The following is a 22,220-nucleotide window of genomic DNA, read 5'->3' on the forward strand; positions in this document are numbered from 1 at the left end:
CTATGTGTGTGTATTTCTTCAATGAGAATTTGTGAAATATAAGAACTAGGCCCTTAGCTATTTCAGAGCAGCTTTAATATGCAATCGATAATTTTGTAAAAGTGAACTGGCATTTTAACATGCTTAACCATAGAGCTGGGAGGACTATGGGTGGAGCTGGGTCCCCTTGTTGACTCTCTGGTCCTGATCTTCTGTTGGACTATGTGGTAACTACCAGGGGAGGGATGCGGATATATAGAATAGCCATCTTGGAACCAGTGGCATCATTTTTCCTTCTTCACATGGGTAGCCAGTTGGAGCCCGGGTTGGAGGTGTGTGTTCCTGCACTGCAGTGGTAGTTTTTGTTTCTTTTTCCTTTTCCCAAATAAAAAGTTTTTCTTGTGGGTTTATCTGGAGAGTTATTTTTTGCCAGTTGACAATTTCATGTGACCTCTTCTCTTCCAGCCCTTGGCAGAGCAGTGCTCGGTGCCCCCATTTGCTCCCCACTTCAGCAGGGACCAGTTAGGAGAACAGGAGGCCAGGATCTCTTCTGGGTGGAGTGCCACGTATGTCACCTGCTGCACGGTGATGCTGCACTGTCCAGTCCCCTGATCTGGCTCTGTCACTGCTACCAAGGCCCAAGCATACGCATCTGAGAGCCACAGGGCTCCAACCACACACGCCAGCTGCACACAGGACGGACTAAGTTCATGCTCCACAAAATCCGGAATTCAGTGCCTGCAACGAGAAAGTGCAGGACCATCCACCAGCGCGGTCTGTCTCCTACCATGGAGCACTTTTTTCTCATTCATTCATTGGACTTTTATCATTTTCAGTGTTTCTGAAGTGGGGAGGAAAAGGGGGACAGAGTACCAAACATTTGATTAAAAAGAGTAGCCCCAGACTTTGTTTGTGTGACATCAGTGTTGTTAAAATCTTGACTGCCTCCCACCAAAGACGTCTCCAGTTCCCCAAGGGCATGCCTCTCGTCTACCCCACTATTTACTTGGCGGGGCAGGGAGATACTCAGGGAGCAGAGAGCCTGTTTAGGTCTCATGTCCATCAACTTCACCATTGTTTTCACTGGAGAATCAGGCATTAATTAGCCCAGTTAATAAAAGTGCACTCTGACTCCTATCTGTCATTGTCAGAAACAACGGGAGACAACCCACACCACTGCTGAGTCCACACCCTTCACGGCAGGTAAGCCTCACAGGCCACCTTCACTGTTAGTGTGTCCACATGCACAGGCACACATGATATATACCATGTTCCCTTAAAATGGTCAACGGTCACTCTTCATCCGACCATCCAGACACAAAGGAATCTGATGGTACCTCAGTTTTTTAAATGTACAATTAGCATATGCAACTTTTACAAATCACATAAAGCAAAACTATTTCTGTCTGGGAAAGACAGATAAGTGAAATGAAGCAATCATTTGAGCTGTCCTAATGACAGTCAAGTGACAGCATGATCTGTGAACACATAGATAAGTCAGGTGGAATGACCCAGTTGAACCCTTGGCCCATGGGTGTGAACTTTTAGTAACAGGACTTGTGGTCACTTCTGAACTTCAGTCCAGTTAGGTTTAGTCAACCACTTCCCTGCACCCTGCTTCCAGGAGCACTTGAATTAAACTACTAACATCAGGTTCCTGCCGGGAACAGTTACCATTTATCTGAGTCTTCTTTATTGTCCTTCAATAAAACTGAAAAAAAATGTCTCCATGAGTGTCTTATACATTTTTCTTATATTTATACCTAGGTTGCATATGTTTATTTGGTAATTGTAGCAAATTTTCAATTGTGTTTTCTAACCATGTATGTACAGAAATATAGTTGATTTTTTTCCCATCTGACATGTATTTTCCCCAGCCTTGCAATTTTACCAACAAAGTCTATATTCAAATTTCACTAATGAGGTTTCCCAAGGTCAAGCTACCTTTCTATTATGAGATTTAAATATGTTAAGTTTTAAGTTACTCATTTTGCCACCCTGTTAGAAAAAGATTAGTCCTGGATGACAGCTTTCTTGTTTTATTTTTTTTAATTCACTAAGATCTCTTGGCAGGGTATGAGTTGTGATAATAATCTCCTTACTCTTCTAATGTTTTAATATTTTTTTTAAAAAAATCAACCTCACCCAGTTTAAGTTCACTTTTAGTTCAGAGTCAAGATGTACCATTTCTATTCATTTAAGATTAGTGTTTAATAGGTCTAACACACACCAGCATTTTCATGCAGAGGTAATGAACTCCAGCATTTTACTTTCTATTACAGAATGTACAGAAGAATGTGAATGTGGGAACTGAACCAAACTGGGAGGGTGGGACCCATGTCAGAAAAAGACTGAAAAATGTGGCCAGCAGAACTGCCTTTTGAGACTCTAGAAGAGGTTCCCATGACTCAGTTAAAACAGTTACTAAGCTGGTACCTATGAAGTTCCAGAATCTGGGGACAAGAAACTGCATGCAGCTATTTCTGTGCCCACACCGCTCACACAGAGGTGACACGACATTTGCATACCGAGGGGCACTGAGAGTCCTCGTGAAGTTCACAGCCAACTGTGATGGATGAAGACCACAAAGCAGGGTTTCATAAAAGGACACCCACTGGGCATAGCTGGTTTGACCCTCAGTCAATTCAACTCAATCAGGAAGATACATTGTTCATACTTCTTGACCAAAGGTTCTCCGTATAACTTATGCTGGACATGTGGTCAGGGACATTTTAATCTTGGGTCCCTGAACACTAAGAGTTCTATGGCCAATACACAGTGTGTTGACATGCGCCAACATCATTGGTAACCTGCAGGTCGACAGTTTACTGACTGAAAGAAGCAACAACAATTCTTTCCTGGCTGAAAAAATGTTGAAACTCAGAACTGATCTTATTGACCAAAATAATTACAAAAATAAGGTTTGGACTCAATCCTCTTAGCCTGGTCTCTCTGTATAGGAATGGCACATTTGAAAATCTTATGATTTAAGAAAGGAAAGCAGGTGAGCCACAAGACCAAAAACCTAGTACTCTCCAGGAAGGCAACGTGACACAGCTAAACCTGATTGTCCTGAAACTTTGCACACAATCATTTGAGAAGAAAGAGGCAGTCGGTCATAAGGCGTTGTAAGATCCCTACTTCCGGCTAAAGAAGTACAACCAGTTCTGCATACTTAAGTTTACCCAGCTTAAATGTGAGTGAGTTGTAAAAATTCAGTCACTGCTATTGTGGAAAGAGCTGTGAGTGCTCTTTTTAAGTCTTAGACACATACGAATCCAGCATGTTTGTTTTCTCTATAACAAGGCTGCTAATAGTAATAAGTCATTTGGGATTTTTTTGGTTCAAAAGTCTTACAGGCTGATACCTAAAACTTCAATCAGGCACCATTAACATTCAGAAATATTAGCTTCTCACTTAGCAAAGTAGTAGCTTAACAGGAAAACCTTCAATGTGGCCTAAAAAAGAAGAAAAACAAATCTTACCCACAATTTCCCCATGTACTCCCTGATGCCTGAAACAGCTTTAAAAGTGGCCAAAACCTTCAATGATACATCTAAAAAGTTAGGCCTAAAATACATATACCCCAAGAAATAGACCAAAGAACTTTTCAGTTAGGAATCTTAGTTTGCTCTTGGTTACAAGTGCATGGAATTGACTTTACAAAATAAAAGATGAAATAATAATAGAGCTGAAAAGTATAGCATAGAAGTCAGCAAGCTATATACAGGAGATGCCAAAACCATGTATACACATTTTAAGAAAAGAAAAAACTGTATTAAAATTATAATACTCAATATACGAGGTCAGACCAGTTTGCAAACTCATCCTAGAATAAGTGCTACATACCTCACTGCTGAATATCACTATGGTCACCTTTGAAATACTTCCCTTGGGAAGCTATGCACCGACACCAGTGCCTAGTCTACCCTTTAAAGCAATTTTGGAACTCTTTTTCTGGAATGGCCATCAGAGCTATTGTCGTATTACTCTTGATGTCCTCAATGTCATCAAAATATCTTCCTTTCAGTATTTCCTTTATCTTCGGTTAAGAAAGAAGTCATTGGGGGCCAGATCAGGTGAGTAGGGAGGGTGTTTCAATAATTATTTGTTTACTGGCTAAAATCTCCCTCACACATAGTGCCGTGTGAGCTGGTGCATTGTCCTGCAAGAGCCATGAATTGTTGGCGAAACATTCAGGTCGTTTAACTTTTTCACACAGCCTTTTCAGCACTTCTAAATTGTAAACTTGGTTAACTGTTTGTCCAGTTGGTACAAATTCATAATAAATAATCCCTCTGATATCAAAAAAGGTTAGTAACATCATTGCAACAAGTTCATAAACTTAAATTGTCAGACCTCGTATACTGATAACAAAAAATGAATGTAAGTCACGTTTGACTTCTGCAATTACAAGAGGTGCTCAAAGAGGTTACCATCAGTGTCTAGACACTTCTGATTACAGCGAACTACCGCTTGAGCAACGCTGACCAAAGTGTCCATTTGTATTGCTGCATATGCCATTTCAATTTCTTCCCAAAGTACCGTCAGTGTAGCCAGTTTTCTATGGTACACCACATCCTTTAAGGTCCCCCATAGATAGAAGTCAAGGAATGCTAAGTCAGAAGAACGTGGGGGAAACTCAACCGCACCTCTTCATCCTATCCATTGTCCTGGCAAATTCTCATCAACGTAAGCTCTCACATTTCAGTGAAAGTGCAGTGGGGCACCATTTTGTTGGAAGTAAAATTGATCATTCCCAAAAACAACTTTTGAGCAAACGTCATACTACACATTGCCACAATAATTCAACTTCGAAAAGTAATACATAGATAACGTCCCTTAAAATGTGTGTACATTTTTTTGGCACAAACATGCTCTGGTGCCCATTATGTGGCCTGTGGGATAGTTTTTACATGTTGAAATGGTTGGGGGAAAAATCAATAGAATAATAACACTTCCTGACATGTGAAAATTATATGAACTCCAAAGTTCTGTGTTAATCCATTAAATTCTTTTGGAATATAGCCATGCCTACGTGTCTACAGATTGTCTACAGCTGCTTTCACTCCACAAGGAGTTGCTACAGAGACCTGAAAAGCCTAAAATATTTACTACCTGGACTTTACAGAAAAAGGCTGGGCTGGCTTAACGCATGACTGAATCAGAGGTTCAGGGGTCTCCTCTTTCCATGCTGTGCTCTCCTCCAACACTGGGCCGTTATTGAGCTAGTATCTCTCAGCTCCAAACCCACCTACCAGAACGACTATCACCAGAAAAACCAATGGAAAAGTCCAGGCCTGCAGAAAAGTCAGTATCGCCACCTGAGGGTATGAGGCCAGCATTACTATCAGCTACCATTTCCCAAATGGGGCTTGCTGTGCTCACACTTACACAAACCACCTAATGGGGGAATGAAGAGAAAATTTACTAAGTAGATGTAATTTTACCTAGTTAGATATACCATAAATTCCTTAAAGTTCTTTATAACTATATTTCCCTTATGGTTTTTTCATTATCAACAAATTACTTCCTGTGACACTGCCTCCCCTCCACAGTCAAAAATCCACATATAACTTTTGACGACCCTAAAATTTAAATTTTCCTTAAGTAACCATCGGAGATTAGTTTCCCTGCAGATACCAACATCTGCAGATGCTCAAGTCCCCTATATAACATGGCGTACATCAATGCATACAGTTGGCCCTTCACGTCCTCAGACTCACAACCGTGGATTGGAAACAGTACAGGTATTCACTGAAAAAAATATAAGTGGACCCATGCAGTTCAAGCCCATGTTGTTCAGGGGTCAACTGTATTTTCTCCTGCATTACAATAGTAGAACATATGGCTTTTATCCGTTTTTACTGAAGCTTAAAGTATACTTAAAGACTTTTGAAGACTGACTTCCAACACTGTCATGGACCAGAATCTCTGAAGAGCCTGTTTATAAAATCACAGGATCCTGCATAAGAATAATGTTTATGGATCAGGGATTCACAAGTACAGCAAGTAAGAAAAATTTTCAAGGCTCCACCTTTAATCAACAAAGGCAAAAATAGAAAAAGAATTAAGAAGATATACAAATGGCAAATAAGCATATGAAAGGATGTTCCACATCAGATGTCATCAGAGAAATTCAAATTAAAACAACAAGGTACCACTTCATACCTATTAGAATGGCCATAATTTGGACCACTGACAACACCAAATGCTGGCGAGGACGTGGAGCAACAGGAACTCTCACTCACCGTTGGTGGAGATGCAAATAGTACAGCCATTTTGGCAGACAATTTGCAGTTTCTTACAAAACTAAACATACTCTTATCAAATGATCTAGCAGCATGGCTCCTTGGTACCCAAAAGTTGAGGCTTTTGTCCACACCAAAACCTGCACAGAGATGTTTATAGCTTTATTCATAATTGTCAAAATTTGAAAGCAACCAAGATGTCCTTCAGTAGGGAATGGATAAGTAAACTGTGGTCCACCCAGACAACTGTATATTATTCAGTGCTAAAAGAAATGAGCTACCGTGTTTCCCCGAAAATAAGACCTAGCCAGACCATCAGCTCTAATGCATATTTTGGAGCAAAAATTAATATAAGACCCAGCCTTATATTATATTATATTATTTATATTACATTATATAAGACCCTGTCTTATAGTGTATAAGACCAAGTCTTATATTATATTAAAATAAGACAGGGTCTTATATTAATTTTTGCTCCAAAAGACGCATTAGAGTTGATGGTCCAATCCAGCTAGGTCTTATTTTCAGGGAAACACGGCATCAAGCTACGAAAAGGGAGGGGAGATAAGCTGGAGGGTAAGTTCAATCACCAGTGGCCAATGATTTAATCGATCGAGCCTATTAATGAAGCCTCCACAAAAACCCAAAAGGACAGGGGTTAGAGAGCTTCTGGGTTCGTGAACACGTGGAGATTTGGGTAGACTGGCACTTCAAAAAAGCAGGGAAGCCCCACACCCCTTCCAATACATCTGGCCCTATGCATCCCTTTATCTTGCTATTGACTCGTATCCCATAATATTCTTTGTAATAAACCAGTAATCTTATGAGTAAACTCGTTTCCTGAGTTCTGTGAGCTGCTCTAGCAAATTAATCCAACCCAAGCAGGGAAATTATGGGAACTTCTGATTTATAGCCAGTTGGTCAGAAGCACAACCTGGCAACTAAAGTGGAGGATGGTCCTGTGGGACAGAGCCCGTAACCTGTGCAATCTTACGCTATCTCCAGGTAGATAGTCAGAATTGAGTTTATTACAGGACACCCAGCTGGTGTCGCAGAATTGCTTGGTGGTGTAGGAAAAAAACTCACACATCAGAATTGGAGTCAGAATTTCAACTATTTAACATAAGAAACTTTTTCTGTAAAGGCCCACGTAGTAATATTTTAGGCTTTGTGGCCTCATAAGGTCTCTGTTACATATTCTTCCTTTTTTATTTTATAATCCTTAAAAAATACCAATCTAAAAAAAAAAAAAAAAAAAAAAAAAAAATACCAATCTTAGCTCATGGGTTATACAAAACAAGCTGCAGGCCGGGTTTGGCCAGCTGGTGGAGTTGCAGACCCCCAATCTGGCACAACATGTATTTCACTAACTCATTTTGGATGATCTACTTCTCACAAATCCCTCTCCCTGTAGAATGTGAGTCTTTCAGGTCAGAGATCTTAGTCTACTGTGTTTACTACGGAATCCCCGGGTTAAGATAAGCACATAGGAGGTGCTCAATCAGTGATTTTTAATGAATGAAAGTAGGAATATTTTCTATTGGAGGGAAAAAATTGTTTTATTTAAAGCTCCCCAATGATTTCTATGGTGGAGGCCATTGGTGCTCCACCCAGATCTCTTTGAATCCCTTTTGCCAGCATTGAGTGTCTACCCCCAGCTTTTGAAGTCTTTCCTGCAAAAGGCTCATACCTGCCCTTTCCCTCAGGGTATGACCCTGGACCCAGACCAGAGACCTGGAAGTGCCTCAAAACTGCCCAGGATGGCAGTGACTGATGCAGTAATATGAAAGCTCAGCTCTCCTGCCTTCAGGGGTGACAGACTTTGCAGAGTACTTTACATTTCAGAACTCCCCGGGACTCTTGATGAGCCTGGCACTTCTGAAATCATGCCCTCAGTTGGCTTCTTGGTCTTCCTTATCCTGTCCCCTCACTCCCCTACTGGCTTCTCCTGGAAGCACTTCCTTAACCAACCACTGGCCCAGGAATCCTCACCTCAGGACCTGATTCTGAGGATCCTGATCTAACAAAACCTCAGGTACGGGAGTAATTCAGGTACTGGAATTATCAGATATATAATGTAAGACAATTGTGCCCTACATGCTCAAAGGTTTGAAAATGGTACCACAAAGAATGAGCAAACAATGAGAAACTACTAAAAATGAACAGGCATATTTGGAAAGGAAGCAAATGGAACTTTTAAAATGAAAAGTTAATTATTGAAATAAGCTCCGTGGATGTTTGAAACAGATTAGACACAGCTAAAACTAGAATTAGTGAACTGGAAGAAAGATCTAAAAGGTGCATCCAGAATGCATTCCAAAGAGACAAAGAGAGAGAGAATATGAAATAGAGGTTAAAAGATATGAAGTCTGGAATGAGTTGGTTCAAAACGCATGTAATCAGAATCTCAGAAGGAAGAACAGGCCCAGCAATCTCATTCTTTGGTATGTACCCTGTAGACATTCTTGCACTTATGCACTGGGGGACATATGCCCCACTCTGGAAATAGCTGTGATGTTAAACGAAAGGATAAGAGAAAAGTAAATGATAGCAAAGACACACAGTAGACTATTACATAGCAATGAAAACAGATGTACTACAGCCACAAGCAGAAACATGGGTGAATCTCAAAAGTACGTTTGAGCAACACTAAACTACGTACTGTTTGGGGATACATGTTTAGGCAAGGTAATGGTAAATACAAAATAAAAGATAGTTGTTACTTCTGGTGGGAAGGCAGGGGGATCAGACCCACCAAGTGCATACAGCGTATTGACAATGTTCGAGATCTCAAGGTGGGTTGTAGATTCATGAATGTTCATTTTATTATGTTCTTCATAAATTAACATAAATAGTCTATTCTTTTGTCAAATATTATACTAAAAGTAGTATTTGCAGGATCGCTATAAAACATTTAGTATAGGTGGGTGTTGTAGATGCTCAGACCACCTTAACAGGTCAGACAGACCAGGGCTAGAATCTTGTGTCTTACTGTGTCTTTGAGCAGGTTACTGACCACTCATAGACCTGACTTTTTTCATAAATTAAGGGCAATAGTATCTGCCTCATAGGGTTTACAGTGAGAATTAATATGGTAGGACTGCTAGACTGTAAAGTCCACGGTGCACAGGACTAAATTTGTCTTGTCCCCCTGTGTATCCCTAGTGAACAGCGCATGCGTGGAACGTAGTCGATACTTAGGTCAATTCCTCTTCCTTCTGTAACAGCATAAAGCAATAAGGGTGTGTGTGTTTAGTTTTAGAGTAGTCGTTTCACTTTTTGGCTTGTTTGTTTTGTTTCTGTTTTTCAGACTGACATTTTATCTTGGCATCAGCTATATGTAAGGAATCACTTGACTTTGCTGGGTTTCAGGTTCTTAATCTGTTACACAACAAAACTGGACTAAATTATATAATTTTTTGATCCCCATAGCCTGATATCATACCCTATATATTAGTCTATTAAGAAAATAAATGATAAGGCATATTTCTGTTACACAAAAATGCAACTTCAAGTTACACATTCACGGAATATCTCTCAAAGAAGGATAATAACCACCTGAACAAAATGACATCTGAGATAGTCAAACTGTTCAGTGAATGTCATCTCACGTGGGTGGAATCAGGGCGCCTTGCCTTCCGGCATGTTGCATTCGCGTGGCTCTTTAATCTCTGACTTCCCGATTCCTTTCCTTTCTCTTTTGGTTCCTGTTCTTCTTCTACCCTCTGCAGTTATCCCTAAAACTCAGGCGTCAGCATTTGATAAGCTTATCTACTCGCATACCTTTAACCATTACAGTTACTACAGTTAATCTGGGTCCTGCCATCATTCCATCAGCAAGTCAGAACACACGTCAGGACCTCTGTTCCTAAGATGTAACGCCCCTGTAGCTCTCTGCCTATCACCTGCTGACAGTCAGCTCGCCTGCCCAGAGAGAATGCAGGAAACCCACACCTGCAGCCCAGGGGACACAGCAAGAGTTTACAAACTCATTCAGGCCAGAAGCCTGAGACTCACACTCAGTTCTCCCACTCCCATCACACATCTTTACAACCCTACGTTTGTCAACTCCTCCTTCAGTCTTAGTTCATGTCTCAACTCCTGTAGGTCTGTCTGGCCTTTACCAGCTTCTTGGCACTGTGATAGCTGTGAAGGGAAAGAGTGAAATCATAGATGTTTGTGGCCTTGACAATGTGATAAACAAGACCCATGGAGAGCACCAGCGAATTCTGTTCCTCCCAGAGGTGCCAGCTGACTTACCTGATGTTTTCCAGGGCGTTTGTTATCTGCTGTTGCTCAATATCATAGAGTTTCACCTTGAAGCCTCCGCTGGCAAACAACATAGCCCAGCTTCGCCCAATGAGTCCACTAAAGGGACAGAAAATTAAGAAAGATTTCCGGTTAACTTAACAGAACAGGTTTTCATTCCTAACACAGAATACATTTTTAAAAATTATACAGCATCCTATTCTTAAAATATCTAATATCTTAAAATCACACATTTTAATAGCTGTATTGATTTAAAATGTTATCTGAGCTCCTGAATCCTGGACTCCAGTGCAGCGTTAATACTGCACCACCAGGTGTCAGGTAGTTAACACGTGCTCACACAATGAAACAAAGTTACAGAAGGGAGGTGGCAGGGTGTCCTGAAGGTGAAACCTCTGTAAACCTCCATCCGACCATTGTCCTTAGAGAACAGATAGGATTTTCTGTCCTCTTCAAATAAATAATTCCTGCAACCACCACTGGCATCTGAGAATGTACTAGATGCCAGGTAACATTAAACGTGTTACGTGTCTCACCTCTGTTAATCTTCACAACAACCCTACAAGGTCGGCACTATTATCATTTCCATTTTATGTATGGGAAAACTGAGGCACAGGCAGGTTAAGATGACACAGACATCTGAATACCAAGCTGAGATGAACCCAAGCAGTCTGACTCGAGTTCTTACTGTTACGTTCTGCCCACTGTTTCAGATTTACTGGAAATAAAGGGACAGAGGAACATACTAAATGATACTATAGGGATATATTCCACAAAGCCCAGAATGTGGGAAATTTTACAGGACAAATGACCCATGTTCTTCAACAAGTAAACTGTCAGTACCCAGACCATTTCTCAGTTATATTTGCAGAGTGATGTTGAGGGAAGAGAAAATCTATCCCTCAAGGACAAACAGCAAGCATGCTTACTTCTTGCTATAAAAACTGTGGCTTCCTCAAGTTCAGTGTTCCTCTCCAGAACACATTCATTGAATCTGCAGGTGTCCACCTTGCCCTCCACTTCCCCCTCCTGGGACTCAGGGAGAAGGGGAACCAATACAAACATAATGTTCATGCTGCCTTCTCTGCTCTGATTAATAAAGTCCTTTGTCTCTGACCCCACAGTCTCATGTTCTCTGCCAGCATTCAGGCAAAGTCACTAGCTTGCAGGTAGCCTGAATGTACAATAGGGCTAGCTTATCTCAGTATATTATTTCACTGTAACTAAAGGAGCCACTTTGGAGGAAGGGAGGGAGGCTAGAATAGCAATCACAGGGTGGTCTGCAAGAAGCATTTTCCCCACTCCATATCCCCTTCCCGTCCTTCCTAATTCAGCTAATCCACAGATCAGGTTCTGAGCACAGGAAGCCTCTCACACCAGAGACATTTACAACCCCCATGGCTTCTGTCATAGCTTTTGGGCCCAAGCGATTAAAGGAAAGAGCTTGGCATGCCTCCTATTGACTTGAAAACCCTGCTACGAGAATAGCACTTCTGTGCTATCGAAGCTTCCAAGCTCTCACACGAGCAAAGCCTTTAATACGTACAAGGAACCACCTTCTTGTTACAAGTATCTTGTGTGAAGCCATTTATAGGAAACACAGAGTGAAAATAACTGAAATCACCTCTACTCAACTTCTGGAGAAGGGGAACGGAACAATACAGTAGATTTTACTCCATATTCTTGTGCAATATTGAAATCTTTTGCAATTAATGTAAAATTTATATATCACGTACATATAAATTTTTGATTAAACGCTCAGTGCTCTAGATCTGCACTGCCTACATGCAGCCATTTAAATTACTCAAAATTAAGTACACTTTAAAATTCAGTTCATCGACAGTACTACACACATTTCAAGCACTCAACAGCCACAGGTGATCGTGGCTATCACCTATAGCAAGGGTACACAGAGAACATTTCCATTTTTGCAGAAGATTCTATTGAACAGAGCTGTTCTATACCATTGGAAGGAAAAAGAAACCCAGAGTTTGAAAGAGATACTCCCTGCATGGAGGCTTCTTTCTCTTCTTCAAACACGCACACACCCACACTCCAGACCTGCAAAGCGGTTAGAAGGCCAATTAACACTCATGCTGGTCATTCCAACTGACCAGCCATTAACTTTGAACATTTTGCTTCCTGTTGCCATTTCATGTTTGAAACATACAGTGACTTATTTAAGCATAGAAGAAGCCCTTGACTCAGTAACTCTAGAATGAAGAATATTTTCACAGTGGGCTTACAGTGGTGTGTTCATTCTGTAACAATCAGCGACCTGTACACATGATTTCTGCACTTTGCTGTATGTAAGACATAAGTCATAAAAATATTTTCTAAAAAGAGACTTCTTTTCTTTGCCACTTTATGGTTTAAGAAAATCCCACAGCCCTACAAAATGGCGCATGTGTACATGTAAAACCCGCGCCTCCATGCTGATGAGGTGCCTGACCTTGTCAAGCTGACTTACGCCCTCAGGGATGACACTCCACTTGGCCTGTAAAGCAACCTTAGCATCAGACCCTCGATCTACTGGATCCCCTTGACATCCTGTGTCTGCCACACAATGAAACTGAGAGAACCAGAGGGAAGTGCCAATGCCAGGGGAACAGAAAGGGCTGGTGGGCCGCACAACAGAGGGTGAGGTGCTTCAATTGGTCTTTGTATAAAAGCCCCAAGTGCAACAGCTGCTTTTACAGAAAAGACTTTCCACAAAGGAGAACACAACAGATTCATCTCATTAGGTAAACCTCCTCCCACAACTTGACTTGCTTTTTCAAAATAAGTGTAAGCACCTCTCAAATGAGACTGCATTGCAGGGGCAGCCACAGAAAAGGGGGAGAAGGCAGCTTTCTGAAGATCTGCTTTCTTGATTAATAAAGCGTACAGCATCACTTAAATCCGCATTGTCCAGTACAGTAGCCACCAGTCACATGGGGCTGTTAAGCGCTGGAAAAGTGGCTGGTGACAAAATTCATAAACAGAAACCTCAGTTAAAATGAAGTTGGGAGGCCAGAAGGGGGCACTCTCACACCCTAAGTGGATCTCCAGACTAACGGGAAGAACTCTGTTAATTACAGCACTCCCAACTTCCTCTTCTCTATAAAAGAGTGTTCCTTTCCTTTGTTTCTCTGGACTTGCCTGCAGTTCACCTGTACACCACATGTCCTGAATTCCAAGTCTTTGTTGTTCCCAAATAAAATTCTTTTGCTGGAGAAATATGTGGCTGTCTATTTGTTTAAGATCAACACCATTTTGAAGTGAGATGCACTACAAGTGTAAAATACACGTTGGATTTTGAAGACAATACCCAAAAATACCATAAACTATTTCAATAATAATAATGTTATTTAAATCACATGTTGAAATAACACTTTGAAAATATGCTAAATAAAACACATTAAAATTTTCACCTTTTCTTTTTACTTTTTTATTATAACTCATAGAAACCTTAATTATGTATGTGGCTTGCATTTCTAGCTCACATTACTTTTCTAAGGATAGTGGTCACTTAAGTGATTATCTACTGTCATAATTCAATCATTTATCTCAGTAATTAGTTTGGTATCAAGACACCTAGTTCTGCCCCCAACTATTCTTCTACGCTAGGATCATACAGAAGTAAGCCACATCTCCAAGGGGGATGTGTAGTTCTTCATCTATAAATACAGTGGGAGTAGGGGGATATTCACATTAAAACAGTAGCATCAACCTTTCCAACAAAGACATTTTTACAATACTCCAAGCCACCATGGTCCTCATATTTGAATAAGGGTTGCCAAATAAACTAGCTAATCTTAATAAATTTGTTTACAGCAAAAAATTCAACATAAGGCAACTGTCCAAAATGAAATTATATAATACATAAAGATACAAAAATTCCCATAAACACAGAACTAAAAGAAGTACACAACAAACACCAGAGGGGAAAATCCTGAACAAAGTAAGTAAACAGGCAATAACAAACTAGCTTGAAAACAGATTCTACTATTTTAACAACAGCAACTTAATATACAGAATGGCAGAGATTAAGAAGACTGATAACGCTTAGTGTTCATGAAGTTACAGGGAAATGGACACTCACAAACTTTTGGGGGGAATATAAATTGGTGCAAAGTATCTGGAAGCGATCTAACACCCTGTACCAAAACTGTAAGTGTTTGTAGTATTTGACCTAGAAATTTTACTTCTAGAATTTATCTTAGGTTAATATGGGCAATGCACAAAGATATTCATTCGCAGTAAAATTTATGTTAGCAAAAAATTAAAAACCATCTAACTTTCAAAATTGGTTAAATAAAATTAAATTATACACAGATAAAGCAAATATAACAAGTTTTTAACAAATGTTGAATACAGAGGTGGGTATGTGGGTAATCTTTTTCCTATAATTTCAAGTATTCTGTATGTGTAAAAATTTTCATAATAAAAAGTTGGGGAGAAATTAGTTATATTCCATATAACAGGCATTAAAGACAAAGTTGATTTATTTTTATAGTAGTAGGTTTCATGGCCTTTATTGCCCACATTCCTCTACAGTGCAGACCAAGAGCAGAATGTCAATTTCTGGAACCCCGCAGGCATCCCTTACCCATACTCAGTCACTGATGATTGGACGTGAAGTGGACACCTTACCCAAAGCAGCCAATCAACTGGCTTACCAGCACTCAATGGTATCTGTAGCCTGGCTCCCATACAGGAACTGAACCAATCAGATCTCCTCTCCTGAAAATTGCACCCAAAATATGGAAACTGTAAGTAACAGGCACTAGTGTTGAAAGGTTATGACATTGGGGTTGCAGCAATGTCCAAGATAAAGATAGAAGCAGGAGGGAGAGAAAAGTGAGCACGCACAAACAGGGGAATCTACAGAGCAGACGTTAATGGAGAGACAGGTACACAGAGATTGCAGACTGCACAGGCCCAGAACGAAAGCTCGTGGCCTTGGTTCCTATTGGGCTCTTTTGTCCTCAGTACTACATCAGGCAAATGCAATGAGCCTCCAGTCCTGAGAGCCCGTGACATCTCATTAACTTTTACTGAACCTCCTAGATACCTGGGGACCATACAATGGGTCCTTGCCATTTGGACTATATTTTGATATGCTTTAAAGCTTCTAAATTCATAAAAATGTATTCTGTTACACAGCAGCAAAGCAGGAGGGGAGAAAAGTTATAAAATTGGTTCTGTTCCAATTTCATCATTAACAGCACTTAGCTTTGAATAAATCCACCCTAGATACTTTTAAGAGTATCTTTCCATTCTACAGTCACTTATTTACTGGGCAAAAGTTGAAGTAAAACTGTTCCTACACTGTTGCTCTAAGAAGGCTATGGGATATTTGCCAATAAGAGCTATTAAAAATTCCCTAGGAAGGGCATATTTTGTGTTTGAGCTGACTCAAGAGGTCACTGGAGCACTCTACGGTTCGCTCTGTGTCTATATATATCTCTGTGTCTGTGTGTTTTAATGCAAAAATTAACAAGAATACCTAGAGCAGCACTTTGAAAAAATTCATGTCTCAGAAAATTTGTAAAATGTACATAGTCACCCAAAGTAAAATTTTGAAATAGAAAAACTGAAGAGTAGTTCAAGGATACTTTACTTGATTTAAAACAACATCCTAGCAAGTCCTTTACATTGCACATCAGTTTTTTAAACATGCAATCTCTGTTATAAACACTCAAACATCTGGCTACTGGGACCAGGCATGGTGGATACACAACCAGTCATGATATAGTTTCTACCCCAAGGGAAGGTCCCAGAAACAGAACTTTTCCTGGAGCAGATGGCTGCTGGGTTCAGACCTGAAGGAGTGTGCCCAGTGAAAAGGGGTTCAGGAACATGACAAGGTTGGTCTTCCCCCCATACAGGTTCCAATTTTTAAAACAAGCTCAAGGCCTAAAGTTTGGGTAAACACAATGATACATAGTGTATATATATATATATATATATATATATATATAAAATACATATTGTATATATTATATATCACATATTATATATATTATGTATATTGCATATTACATATATTGCATATTATATGTATTATATATAATATATTATATGTGTTATATAATATATGTATTATATAATATATATGTATTATGCAATATATATTATATATTGTATAATACATATATATAACAAATATACAAATATCAGTTGTTGACCTTAAACAATTAGCCAGATATCTCCAGCAAAATGGGTTTATTTGGGAACAACAAAGAATTGCAATTCTGAACACGTGGTTTAATGGCAAACCATAGCATAAGTCCAGAGAACAAAGGACAGGAAGGAACATTCTTTTATAATGAAAAAAGTGAGTTTGGAGGTGCTGTTGTAAACAGAGTCCAGTGGTGGAAACTGGGAGTTCCAGGTATAGTGGCTTTTCATTGGCTGAGTTGTAACAGTCTTTCATTAGCTGAGTGGTTGCCAGGTGAGGAGAAGATCCTCCTTCTTCCTGTTGTAGTGAGTAGAGTAGAAAAACATCTTCCTTTTGGACATGTGGAGTATCTCCTCCTGTTTGGAGTAATTCACGATGAGTGGTAGGGCGTAGGAGCTCCCCCTATAGGCCCTCCCCACTCCCATTTACATGAGGCTTCTTTCTGTTTGATAATCTTCAGTTATCCATAAACACCGTGTTATATGCAGGAACAAGTTCCTCTGTAGATGTGTGAAGCCAACAGAAATGAAAGCCTGGGAACACCACTCAAATGCAAATTTGTCTGCAGGTTACTCATTTCTACTCCCATTTTTTAAAGTTGTCATTACCAGATTTTCCCTCTATGTCCCTGCAGCCCTAGGCCCAAGAGGGTTTTCTCTCTTTTCTTAATTCTTCAAAACACACTCTTACTCTCTCAAGCCCACCATTCTGAAGGGATCTGCCTAGGATGCTCACAGGAGAGCTAAGTGGCCCTGAGAAAGTAGCCTTTATGAAAAGATCAGTGGAAAAGAATTTAAACAGAGACTGTATTTTTTGCAAGCACTTTTAACAGGCAGTCTGTTATTGATAAGATGTAAAAACAATGGCCCAATAGGTTCCTGAAATGGAAAAATGTACTTTTTGGTCTATAAAAATCCAAGAATGAAACTCAACCAGGTTTTAGCGAATTTAAGTGGATGCTCCTTGGAATCACCTGTGGGACTGGAAGAGAAAAAGAAAGCTGGGGAAGAGAGGAGACGGAGGGGAAAGAAAAGGGTAAAGGGAAGGGAAGCACTGCTACCCCAGAAACAGTGTCTGTCGAGGTGCTGAGGGTGTAGGGGTGGACAGGACTATCAATCTTGTGCCGAATCCTGTGGTCATTATAGCTTGCTAGCCCTGTCTAACTCCTTGTCACCCTCCCTCAAAGGCATCAGAAAAGACTGACTCGCCAGTCTCAGCTCCTTCTCGAGAGACGGTGATCCTTCTGTTGTGATTAGGTGCAGGCAGGACACCACTCAGAGGCAAGTGGGAGACTTACAATGCTCTAGCCCTTGACACTGGACATCAAAAATGCAAGGCAAGCACAGTCACCGTACCTGGTACAAAGTACACTTTTACACATATTCTTTGTATTTCTTCTCTGGGCAGCCATACACACCCATGTGCCTGGAAAGGTCAAAGGCACAGTTCATGCCACTGCTCTGAGCAAAAGAAAGCCGACAGAAGGCATCCTGACTCCTTCCTTCAATGGATTCTGAATAAAAAACCTGACATTGGAATTGTTCTTCTGACAGGGTTGTAAACTGGTAGGGAAATCAGGTAGCCAACACCTCAGCGGCATAAAGGGACACAAAGCAACCCCAAACAGGTGCTTCCAACTACCAATAGCAGGTATTAACATGTGGATTGCTCATAGTTTACCAGTGGAAAGGTACACATAAATGCCTTTTTAAAATGACAATAGCAGGGGGTGGGAGCACCAAGCAGAAACCTTTGGATGGAATTTCGGCTGTTTGACACCCTAGCAAACTGGGCTCCAGCGTTCCTTTCTGGAAAAGGTGTCTACTCCAAGAATTAGGCTTGGCAGTTGTGTTCGCCAAGCACCTGTTCCTGCCCACAGCGACACGCTGGGACCAGAACACGGGGCTCCTACGCTCCACAGGCAGCCTGGTCCGGGGAGTGCATCCCCCTCCCTGCTGCACGGTGCCGTCTCGATCACCGACAGGCTGTGACCTTGGGTAAACTGCTTAATTTCGGTTTTCCTATCCATAACATGGGAAAGGTTAATACAGTTCTGCAACAGACTTCATGTCGCCCACACGGAATGCCTGGCACGTCTACTTGGCCTCGCTGGCAAGCGGCATCACCCCACGAGTCCCTTAAACCGTCTTTGCGCGCGGCCTGCGCGGTCGACTGTCTGAACTGCGGCTACGTGAGCGCGGAAAACCCAACAACCGCACTCCACAGTGTGCTCCGCCACGATCCCGGGGCGGGCCGGTGCCGCGCAGGGCACCCTCGCAGGGCCCGGCCGGCGCGCCCCCACCCGCTCCAGCGACTGCCACCTGGGCGCCCACCCGCGCAGGCCGCTTACCTGCCAACGATAACCACCAGGCCGGCCGCTGGGGAGGCCATGCTGGCGCGGGGCTGACCAGGGAGCGCCACGGGCGCGAAGAGCGGGTTGGGGCTCACAGCGCCGTGCTGCGCAGGGTCCCGCGTGGGGTGGGCCGTGACCCGCGCCCATTGGCTGCGCTCGGAGCTGGGGAAGGGCGCGGGCCCCGATTGGTTCCGGATTGGCTCTGGATTGGCTCCGGACTGGCTGGGGCAGGGCGGGGGCGGGCGCGCTGTCCAGGTCCCCACTGGGCGCGGCCGCGGGAGGAGCCTCCACCTCGGAGCGCCCGCTGGGTGCACAGGGGTTGGATGGAGCTGGCTGAAGGAGGGCCCGCGGAGGGAACGCCCAAGGGAAGCGCGAAGACGCGACGCTAGGACCTCAGTAATTCATTGTTTATTTTTCGGTTTTCAACCGTGCACCCTAAAATCAGTGTACAGAGTGGGAACGCCTCCAGGCTGGCACAAGACTCAACCTCCAAAGGAGCCCAAGAAAACTATCACTAGATGATTAGCACCTCTTCCATACTCCCCAGCTCGGGCCTTTAAACTAAGGGCGGTTATGAGTTTACAACGATAATGCATTTCTAGGAAGATACCTGCCGCCTTCTCCATGGATGAGAACGGAGGCCCAGGAACGGTGGCACAGCAGAAGGGAAAGCTCCAGATGCGTGAATCTGTGGGAAGGGAAAACTGGTTTGATTCCACTGCAGGGAACTAAGGGGATGTGAGCAGTGGGAGCTATCTGAACTGCACTTCCTCCTCCAGAGGCAGAATGGGCTTATGTGTAAGAAAAAGGAAATGTCACCCTGCCTGACGCCTGGCTCCAAAAAGAGGAACAAACAGACCAAGACGAATGACAGCAGTTTGTGTCCACACAGCACACGCTGAGGGGAAGTACCACCGTCGTCCAGTGCAAGATGATTAGTACTTGAGCAGGAAACGTCTCCAACACCCACAGACTCCGATGACAAATGGAGCTCTTCCTTTGTTGGTTTTCCCCAATCAGGAACACGGAAAGAGGTATGTTAGAGGGAAGGCTAAGCTTTAAGGAAACATTTCACAAATTATCAATAAACCTTTGAAAATGTGCTCCACTCACTTAAGAGAAATGAAAAGTAACACAACAAAGGTAAGTCATCCTTCACCCATCTAATTAGCTAAAATTATCAAGATTGATAGTATTCCCATATTGGCAACCAAGACCTTTTTGTACATAATCGAAGACAGACTTAAACTGGCACAGGCTTTCTGGAGAGAAATGTTACAGTATGTTGTTGGGAGAGCTGTCACCAGGAGCCCTGAGCACCCATGCGCATTCTTGCTGAGTGTACCACACAGCAAGGTTTATCCATCTCCTTATACCGAGCAGTTTCCGTAGCTTCTCGCACAGGCAGCTAAAGAGGTCGGGGCACCCTCAGAGTGATTACCCTGTAACTGCTCACTCCTGGGTGGAAGGGGACTGGCTTGTTTGCTGCTCACTACAATGTTGGCTCTGCTAAAAAATTTTTTTTTAAATTTTTTTAATTAAAAAAAGTGCTGGTACCTTGGCCCATTGCAAATGCCAGGGCCGTCCAGCCCTCCATGTAATCCCATGGGAACTGGGGCTCCAAGAACTAGTGTATATATGCTGTGGGGACAAAGTCCCAGAGAGCAGTTTCCAGGCTCTCGGCCTCACATGGAAAGGTGCTGGCTGGGGTAGTAGATGGCCATCAGCTGGGACTAGTTGGCCATCACCTGTTACCGGTTAGCCATTAGCCACTCACTGATATAACTGCCGTGGCTGAGCTAGCAAGTGTGGATTGCAGTTAGCACGTGGGGTTGTTTGGCAGAGAAGTGGAAGGCCAGCTGCGAATCGTGTGGCTCCTGCTTCCTGTGTCTCCAACCCAGCCGCCAATGAGAATATAGTGGTATGACTCCCATATCTATGGCTCGGTAGGTGTTCCTTTTTGGCCTCACCATATCCTGCGTTCTTAAGCGGAGAGTAGGACCAGAGTCCCTGCATGGCATATGCTGACATTCTGGCTATTGCTATTGCTGTGAGTAATAAGGTCTTTTATCTCTAACCCAGGAGTCTCATGTCTTCTGTCAACTTCCACAAAATTGTAACACGCTAATTGTTAGTTTGCAATAAGGTGAAAGATCTCAAACTCACCAGACAGTGATTGATACATCAAAATTTTAAACGTATATACCCTTTGGTTTTGCAATTCTAATCCTACAGAAATACAGGTGGACACCAAGATAGATTAAGTTGCTTATTTCAATCTAGTTTTTTAATAGAAAAATATTGAAAACATAATGAATATCTATAAAGAAGAAACAGTTTTAAGGATTATGGTACAAAGGATTTCTTCATGTGGCAAAGATGCTCTTCAAAAGACATTGTTAAGAAAAATAAAAATACCAGCCACACAGTGGGAGAAACTACTGGCAAAATGGCATACCTGGTTAAAAGCTCATGTTCACGACATACAGAGAAATCTCACAACTCTATAAGGAGAGACATAACTGATTAGAAATAACTGAAAAGATTTGAAGAGACAGTTCACCAAAGAAGATACATTAATGGCTAATAAGCAATGAAAAGATGCCAAACATCATTAGTCATCAGAAAATGTGAATTAAAGCCACAGTGAGACTCCACCAGTAGGGTTAAAATTAAAAACACTGAAAATACCTTGCATTGGTAAGGATGTGAAACAATGGAATTCTCGTATATTGCTGGTAGGAATGCAAAGTGGAAGAATCACTTGGGAAATTAATTTGGCGGTTTCCTCTGAAGTGAAACATACATTTAACATATGATTCTGCAATTCCACTCCTAGCTATTACTCAAGGGAAATCAATACAAGTGTTCACACAAAGATGTGCACAGTGATGTTCTTAGCAGCTTTATTCATAATAGCTAAAAACTAGAAACAACTCAAATAAGTAACAGAATAACAAATTTTTATTTATTCATACAATGCAGTACTTCTCAGCAATAAGCAAGAACAAAGTAGCGATGCCTGGGACAACATAAATGACTCCCAATAACACTATGTTCAGCAAAAGAAGCCAAACACAAGAGAGTGCATCTATGATTCAGTTTACATGCGAGTCTAGAAAAGAGGCTCTCTGGGGCTGGGGGAGCAGGGAAAATTTGGTGGGTGATAGAAGTATATGTATAAATTACAGGTGTTTAAATT

General features: G+C 41.8%; 1 protein-coding gene across 3 annotated transcripts in view; it reads right to left on the reverse strand.

Annotated features, from left to right (window-relative positions):
- Positions 1-19,207, reverse strand: part of CRYL1 (crystallin lambda 1) — a 103,086-nt gene extending 83,879 nt beyond the window's left edge. The window contains exons 1-3 of one of the 3 annotated variants that reach the window (XM_033104230.1): positions 19,016-19,204; positions 15,135-15,224; positions 10,491-10,598 (exon numbers count right to left, since the gene is read on the reverse strand). In XM_033104230.1, the coding sequence (XP_032960121.1) occupies positions 10,491-10,573 (83 nt within the window). In that variant the 5' untranslated portion in view covers positions 10,574-10,598; positions 15,135-15,224; positions 19,016-19,204. Of the gene's footprint in view, positions 1-10,490; positions 10,599-11,428; positions 12,152-15,134; positions 15,225-19,015 lie in introns of those variants that run through there. The other 2 variants (XM_033104229.1, XM_033104231.1) reach the window with 2 other exon arrangements.
- Positions 19,208-22,220: the final 3,013 nt, after the last annotated feature.

The sequence above is a fragment of the Rhinolophus ferrumequinum genome, chromosome 4, assembly GCF_004115265.2.
Source record: "Rhinolophus ferrumequinum isolate MPI-CBG mRhiFer1 chromosome 4, mRhiFer1_v1.p, whole genome shotgun sequence".
NCBI classification, from domain to species: domain Eukaryota; kingdom Metazoa; phylum Chordata; class Mammalia; order Chiroptera; family Rhinolophidae; genus Rhinolophus; species Rhinolophus ferrumequinum.